Raw genomic sequence first — 8,216 nt, 5'->3', positions numbered from 1 at the left:
TCCCGGCGTCAGCAGGGGATGGGCTTGAAGGTTTTCCCGCTGTTCTCCGCCAGGACGAGGTCGTATCTGCAGAGCTGTGGTCTGCGTGAAAAGAGTCAACACGAGCCAAAAGTGAAAAATCTTGTCACCGCCCACTCAGGTCTCCCAGTAGAATCGTGGAAGGGTTGGGTTGGAAGGGACCGTGAAGACCCCTGGTTCTCACCCCCTCAGAGTGCAGGGACACTTCCCACCGCACTAGGTGGCTCCAGGCCCCGGCCAGGCCCGGCCTTCAGCCCACAGCGGCTCTGGGCAACCTGTGCCCAGAAAATGATGTCTTCCTAATATCTCGTCTAAATCTACCCCAGTTTAAACATTGCCCCTTGTCCTGTCTCCACGTGCCGTTATAAAAACAATAACTCACGTTCGCAAGACAACTAGCTTGAAGTCCACCTCAGGTGAGGTTGAATTTAAGCCTTGGTGAGGGCAGGGATACCTTGAGCAAGTTTTCATTCTGTTCTATGTTATCTTTTGCTTTCCTTTGTGCAAAAGAGAACATGAAAAGCAGTGAGCAAACAGGTATTGCCTACAAAGCTTGTCGCTCAGTTTAAGCCAGTCCACACCTGTGTGGCCCCCAGACTGGGTGGTCCTGCTAGCTCACGTGTGTTGCTGGTGTCAGCATCAGGGATTGTGCTGCCACTCTCAGCTGGGACCAGGCATTGATCTGGCTTAGAGCTACCCCAGCAGAAAACCAGAGGAGATACGTAGGCTTTCACCTGGGGCCACAGAAACCTTAGCCCTGGGATAGGGAAGGAGAGAGGGCAGGATATTCCTCCCTGTGTCAGTGACTAATTACTTAATGGTGTTAAAGTAGTGAAACTGCACTTGTAGCCTGTAGCAGCCCTTCCCAGGGGAGAGTGGACAGCCTCTGATGAAATGTTTGGGCACGTGCATCTGCTTTTTAAAAGAGTGAATGCAGATCTGGGGCTGGAAGTGATTGGAGATGTAGGACAGGAGAAGGAGAGTGTCAGCAACAAGGAGCTGTGGAAGGACTTTGCTTCTTAGACATACATAATCTTATCCTTATTCCAAGTCCAAGATAAGGGTAGCAGACCTTCACAAACTGCAGAGAAACATGTTCTGCAGCTCTGTCCTTTTTTTGCTTCACCTTTCTCACTCTGTGGTAAGCAATCCTTGTTTTAGCCCAAATTTAAAGCATGGTATGGCTTGATGGACACCGTCCTTGCGTACAAGGTCAATCTGAGAGATTCTGTACTTTCTGAGCTCAGGCAGAGATCCCATCCTCCGGAGGTGCCCTAGGAGTCAGGGAAGCTTAAGGGTAGGACCACAGAGGTTAACAAAGTGACTGAAGCACCAATAGAAATCTCGTTAGCAAATGACCTGGTAGGTACCTCATGATCTTGTGGGTAGTAGTCAGTGCTTTGAGGCATAGCAGGCAGCAGCTTCCCAGTAACTTGAATTCCAGGAGTAAATTAATTTCTCTGCTTGACTGGACTTAGAAATTGACTGGGATATAAAATGCGTATTTGGGGCTGGGCATCTGTGTTTCCCTGAGAGTCGCATTTACCTTCAGCCCCGAGTTCAGGCCTGGGCAGCTTCTCAAAGGTCATTTTTCTGACCAAAGGTTAAAATGTCAGACCACGTCAGAATCAGACCACTAATTACACGTTTTCAGTACAATAGGACAACCTCTGTGTTCAAGTAGATATTCAGCTATGGGATTTGTGTGGATGCAGTAAAGGCAGAATTTATTCCCAAGATATATGTGTAACAATTATTAAATGTGAAATAAATCTAATTCTTTTGGACAAAGTCAGACAGGCCAGGAGTCTGGGAGATTCACTTAGTTCCATCCAGTCTCCAACAACAGAAATGGTTTGTAAACCTCTGCTTACCTTTCTGGATTTGTAAGTGACCGGAACCTCAGCTGAAGAATCCGGAGTTTGAATTTTGGGCCAATGACAGATCCTGTGGAAAATGTCAAGGAAATTCTTTCTATGTTTTCCAAATCCTGGTCGAATCCAATTAGCAAAGTGATTTGGTTGTACTGCTGAAAGGCTGCAGCTTCTCTAAAGATAAAGCAGACAAGGCGTCAGAGAGTCACCAAGGGAGTAGCACTGTTTTTAATGTATTCATTATAATTTTAGAAACAGTGCTGGGGGAGGAGGACTGGACTTAGGATTACTTTCTGATTTACAGGAAATGGATTCAGGTCTTCAGGTGCGAACCTCTGAGCCACTTTAGCACTCACTTATTTAGGATGGGAGTGGGGACACAGAGGTCTGGTGCCATTTGCTCTGGTCTCGTACCAGAATCCTTCCTGTGGTTCTGCTTTGAATCCGAGTGGACTGGACCCAAGTGGTGTTTGTACCTGGCTGTCACTGCGGACCTGAACACTGAGTCATCCGTGAGGTTTGCAGAATATGTTGCTGTATATAAAAATCTGTTTGTAATAACGCTGTGTGGCTGAGGTGGCTCTACAAATGGAAGACTGTACCTTGAGGGTACTAATGCCCCTAACTAAATTTCTGGTAGCTCTCTTCTGGCAAATGCAGCAGAGGCGTCTGTGAAATTGTGCAGCATTGACTGGAATTAATGGAGAGTAATCCAGCTTCTCAGGATAGGAAAACAGCACAGGCTTAAAGATGTGAAGCCTCGCAGGACTGCGATTTGGCCTTGGTCCTTTTTGACAGAATGGCCAGTTCTGCTTTGAGATACACGTGAAAACGGCACTGGTCTTGGTGCAAAAGCAGCAGAACTGCTTGCAAGAAGGCTGTGGCAGCACAACGCGCTCTTTGTATGGTTGGTTGTTATGGCTGTAGCTTACAGTTTCCTTTATGAAGGTGAAGAGTGCAGACGTGACTGGAAGTGTATCCTGGTTGCAGCACTAAAAAATTGCAAGCCCTGTTTAGAAGTTTTAGGAGGTGTGACAAGTAGGACAATTTTTAACCAGCCCTGATCTGCGACAATCAGGAATTTGCATGTCCACATAAACACCAATCATTAATTTGCCTCTCCAAGTGGAATGAATTGATTTGGATGTTACATATCCAAGTTCATCCCAGCTGTTTGGAACATAATGCTCCCTGGAAGAGGAAAGAGAGAGGAGGAGATGTGTTTTGCCTCCTGCTTTAGTGGAAGCCTAGGAGAGCTGTGCTGCTGGCTGAGATTGTCCACTGCAAAGGGTCCAGACGAAAGGGCTGCTGTGCACTGAGAGAGTCTGCGAAAATTGTACAGGGCCGGGAAAACCCTGAGGCACATAAGCTATTTTGCCTCCTCCCAGATCCAGTTGCACCAAATGATTTGCTAACATTTACAAATCATCAGATTAGTAAGACTTACGGGTTAATTTTAGATTCTGCCTTCTTCCCAGTTTCGTCAGCTAATACAATGCTGAAGGTGCCTCTTCTGGTGTCTTTGTTCCATGTAATAATATCCACAAAGTAGTTATAAACTGAGGTGAGAGAGAAAGAATCGTCAGGCTCTGCACACTTGCTCTGCTTTCCTGCCTGGCTCTGTGCCTGTCTGGGAGGTGAGCTGTGGGTGCGGTACATCTTTCTCCCATTTACTTGTGTGACAGATCCCGTTCAGTTTAACTCTAAAATTTCGTTCTCCTTCTTGCATACCATCTTGCTTTGCAGAGATTTCGAACAGAAATCTTAGGAGATGCCTGGGAAAGCACTACCGCAAGGGTTACACAAGTGGCGTGGGAGATGGCCTCTCTGTACTGCTTTCAGCACACTTCCTTTCACCACTGATCTTCGGTTGGGTTATTTCTTTTTCCTGATCCCTTTTATTTCTGTTCCCAGCATCTTTCATTTGTCTTCTCTGCCATGGAACAGAATCCTCTGCTCTTTACTCTCATCTCTAAGTCATTTGCTGACCAGCACTGGAGCTCAGGCCATAATCCCTGCCCATGGCTTGGTATCTTGGTGATCATGAGAGTGAAAACCTTTGTGAGTTGTTTGGGGTTTTTTTACTGATTACCCCTTGCCTGGGCCTTTTCCCTGTGCTTTCACTTTTAACCAGGGTAGCTTTTTCACTTGTTCACCTCAAAGTGTGTTTTTGCCTCTTGTCATTCCCGTGCACCTCTTACTTGCACAAGGATGGTGTGTGTTTTAAAGCACAGTTGAGGACCTACCCTTTTATGTTTCATTTGCATGTTCCCAGTGAATTTCCTAGCATTCTAAGCCAGACAAGCCTGTTCTTGCACATCTCTAGTGAGTAGCTCTTTCAGAGCACCAGGCAGGTTCACAGGAAAGGATTGTAGTGGCAAGACTGCGGACAGACACAGTTCTATCCAGCAGCCACTGGCTTTGTTTCTAAAGTGCTGGCTATGGTGCCATTAGCAACTAACCATCTCTGCTCGGCTGTTGCTGGGGGAGGTGATACACAAAGAAAAATAATCTTTGAAATCTCAGTCACTTACTGCAAAATGGCTCTCTGTCTGCCGTATCAAAAAACATACTTGTCACTGGCTGGCTCTGTTGTGTTAAATAGCTTTTCCACTTATGGGCGTAATAACCTAGAGATGACAGTTTGAAAATGAAATAGAGTTACTGCACAGGTATATAAGCAACTAAATTGCTGACAATAACAAAGAAAGTATTTAAGAAACAGTATATTGCTTGCCAGCTGCAAGGTAGTACTGTGAAGTACATGCTCCATACTCGCTACACTTATACCAGGGCTTAATTTTACTTGTGTAACTAAAGCCAACTGAGTATCTAAATATGCTGGTTACTGTTCAGCACTTACCTTTAATGTTGATCTTTTACTACCTCTGATATCCGCGATGGAGAAAGATTTCATTTTGCAAGGCAGAATGAAAATCATCTCCTGAACTTTGCAAGTTCATTTCTGGAAGCGTCAGGGGTTTTAGCATCAACATTTCAGAAATGACAGCCTGAAGCTGGGCTGTCAAACCCAGACTGGGACGCCTCTCTAGGTCAGTTACAAAAAAACCAGAATACCCTTTGTTGGCCCCTCTCTGCCGTTCCTTTTAGAGTCAAAAGGAGTTTGTGGTGCTGAAAATTTCTTAGAGAAGATTAGTATTTTAGCAAGAGCATGTCCCCATCCCTCAAACTCCACGACTAATGGACTTTAATTTGTTGCTTCTGTGACTTCATTGTAAAGATCCCATGTCTTGTTTTGGCTATTTCTGGATGCTTTATAGGTAGATTTCTGTTCTAGATCATAATGTGATATGACCATACAAAGAGCAGGGAAATTTCTCAGACCTCTTTTGCCTGTAGTAGAGGCTTGCACCTCCGTAGAAGTCAAGGAGAGACCATCTCAAAAACCTCAGTGGAAATAACATATGTGCTTTGCAAAGCACCATGTTGGGTTTAGCAAAACATTTGTCATACACCGAACTACAGTAATGATGGGCAGACACGTGCGTTCAGGATGTATTTACATTCCCTGGATCCTTACCTAGGATGGGGCATGGCATGGGCCAAAAAGTTTCGCAGCTGGAACATTTGCCGTTCCTGTAATTCCTGTACGAGTCACACGGGTATGCCGTAATATTGCAGCTCTGTTTCAGGGATGACATGAACAGGAAGACAGACCTCTGGTGGTCACATTTAAAATACTGCAATCCTTAATCATACACAGGGAAGAAATATTCTGTTAGCAATGCTCATGCTTGAGGAAAATGGTATTAGTGCACTAGCAAAAAAGGACACGCCAGTGGACAGTAACTGGCCAGTTTGAACACAACAGATTGCACTGGGGAGCTCTGGGCTGTGGCAGAACAGTAAGCAGGCACTAGCCTCTCCCTTTTAGTGCACTCAGCTCTGCCTATGAATACTTTATTTTCTTCTTGTTTTCTTTTTGTTTTAAGAACACATTTGTTTGTATTGTTACTGCAGTTCCAGAGGATCTAGCTCTGCATCCTGCTCGGTCTCAGGAGAAAAGGAGGCTTAGGGGAGACCTCCTGAAAAGAGGTGGGGGTCAGTCTATTCTCCCATGTAACAAGCAATAGGACAAGTGGAAATGGCCTGAAGTTGCTTCAGAGGAGGTTTAGATTAGATATTAGGCAAAACTTCTTCACTGAAAGGGTTATTGAGCATCAGAACAGGCAGCCCGGGGAAGTGGTGGAGTCACCATCCCTAGAAGTGTAAATGACATGTAGATGATGTTCGTATGGACAGGATTTAGTGGTGGACCTGGCATTGCTATGTTAATGGTTGGACTCAATGATCTTAAAGGTCTTTTCCAACCTAAATGATTCTATGATTCTGAGCTCAGGCCTGTCAGGTGAATATTACTATTTTATTTAATTTTTTTTTGCACATCGCCTTCCATTTTGGTGTAAAAAAACTCCTTAGAAAGACGTAACTAATAAAATGAATTGTTCCATGACCAGCAAAATGAGTGAACTCATTTTCTATGCATTTTTGTTTCAGGCTGGTTTCCTATATAGATTCTCTTGGGTCTGATAAGAGTTGAGTTCACATTACTGCCTTTTCTTCTGTGAGCTATCTTCTTCATCCAGCTTTCATAAAACCAGTTCTGTTGCCAGGCTGCAAGGAAAAAAAACTTTCTTGCATTCAAGACTAGGGCTCTGCCTGCACAGCCTGCACTGTCTGTCACTGCCAAGAGTGGCACGCTGGACTTGATATAACTGCCTACCCCACATTCATCTTGAACCTGTTTTCTGAACAGGTTCTTGCCATTGCTAGTCCTTGAGGTTTTGTGTGTGGTCTAAGTAGTTTGGGAAAAAAAATAACTCCAACAGATTTTCTAAACATAGCCACAAAATGAAGGCACAAATCTACCTGATGACTTTTTGCACAGAAAATGAATCCCATCCCCATTTGTGACATAGAGCAGAAGGATCATCCGTGACTCATATATCTGCCTGGTGCACATCAGCTAAACTCCTGTTTTGTCAAAGTGCCACGTCAATGCTGGGAAGAGATTGCTTTTGTGATTTTCCAAGAATATGGCTTTCATGTGCTTTCTAAGCAGTGATGATGTTTCTCTGGCTTTCTCCTCTTTTTCTGATTGGAAACATTTTGTCAATGTTTGTGCAATTCAAGGCAGAATTAATTACCAGAAAATATTGTCAGTGGACAGCCAGGCTGGTCGGTCCCACCGTTGGGGTAGAAGTCTATGTGGCCTAGTGCTTCTCTGTAACCTAGTCCTGACAAAAGAAGATATCAGGGGTGAGGGAGGGGAATATTAAATTGTAAAATGCAGAAGAAGGAAAGACAGGAAACTAACTGGAAAAATTAATAGTTATTTAGCTTTAGGATGCCTGCCCGTGCAGGAATATTGATGTCATTCATCTGTTTAGGGAGCAGGCCAAATGGTTGTGACCCAGCTGTATCATTTTAGCAGTCGTATAAATACCTAAAATAAGTCTATGCATGTGACAGTACAAAATTTGGCTTTTTGTGTCACTGCCTGAGGGAGCGGAAAAGGAATGTGGAACACTGGGCATTGCCTCTGCTGCTGACGTCCAAGGTCTTGGAAGGGCTAGGAGGAGATGAGAGGCAGCAATGAGGTGGGAAAACCAAGTGCTTGGGGTAGGATGCAAGCAGGAGCAGAGGGGAGGGTTTGCATCCCACTGCTGGCCTGGCTTGCGGGTGTGAAGAGCCGCTGTGCACTGCCTGCGAAAAGAGGGGGCTGAGGGAGATGCCAGCTGTGCCCCAGAGGAAGGTTTAGCTCACAGGAGGCGGGATGAAGACTGTGGAAGCATCATGCAGGGAGCCACGGGGTTGGGGATGACTCACGTGCTGTGCAAAGCACTGGGCTGTGCCATTTTTTGTGTGTGACTGCGTGCTCAGTGGCAGCCTGACCCTGCAGTGTGGCATTAGTGTGGAGCTGCTCCAGCACGGCTGGGTGCTGCGGTAGCAACAGGGCACTCCTGCACCAGTGCCTAAGTCTTTGTGCTTCATGGGTCCCAAGGCTGTAGTTGCTGTAACAGAGCAGCATGTTTTAAAATGCAAATGAAACGGCAGCTCCCAGGGGAGTGCTGAGGACAGTGTTGGCAACACGGGACCACAGAGCCCTTCACAGCGCTGCTGGAGGAGACTGCTGTTCTCCTGGGCCAAAGGAGCAAGGATCCTCCAGCACTGCTGCTACCAGAGGCCCCGCTTTCCTGGGCTCCCCATCAGTCTCTAGGTTTCCTTATAATGGCAGGGAGGAGAAGTGTCACGTACCATCAGTGTCCGAATGAATGACATCAACAAACTGTGCGTCTGTGG

General features: G+C 45.7%; 1 protein-coding gene across 1 annotated transcript in view; it reads right to left on the bottom strand.

The window, feature by feature from the left end:
- Window positions 1-8: 8 nt before the first annotated feature.
- The window catches only part of LOC104278029 (lipase member H-like), a 13,268-nt gene continuing 5,060 nt past the window's right edge, over window positions 9-8,216 (bottom strand). The window contains 7 exon segments of the mRNA XM_009874873.1: window positions 9-81; window positions 1,893-2,066; window positions 3,340-3,451; window positions 4,427-4,522; window positions 5,434-5,601; window positions 7,061-7,150; window positions 8,172-8,216. The exon segment at window positions 8,172-8,216 is cut by the window's right edge and continues 17 nt beyond it. Of these exon segments, the coding sequence (XP_009873175.1) occupies window positions 9-81; window positions 1,893-2,066; window positions 3,340-3,451; window positions 4,427-4,522; window positions 5,434-5,601; window positions 7,061-7,150; window positions 8,172-8,216 (758 nt within the window).

The sequence above is a fragment of the Apaloderma vittatum genome, unplaced genomic scaffold (genome assembly GCF_000703405.1).
Source record: "Apaloderma vittatum isolate BGI_N311 unplaced genomic scaffold, ASM70340v1 scaffold27278, whole genome shotgun sequence".
NCBI classification, from domain to species: Eukaryota; Metazoa; Chordata; class Aves; order Trogoniformes; family Trogonidae; genus Apaloderma; species Apaloderma vittatum.
The sequence above is the reverse complement of the archived record's forward strand: the minus strand, read 5'-3'. Positions and strand labels throughout refer to the sequence as shown.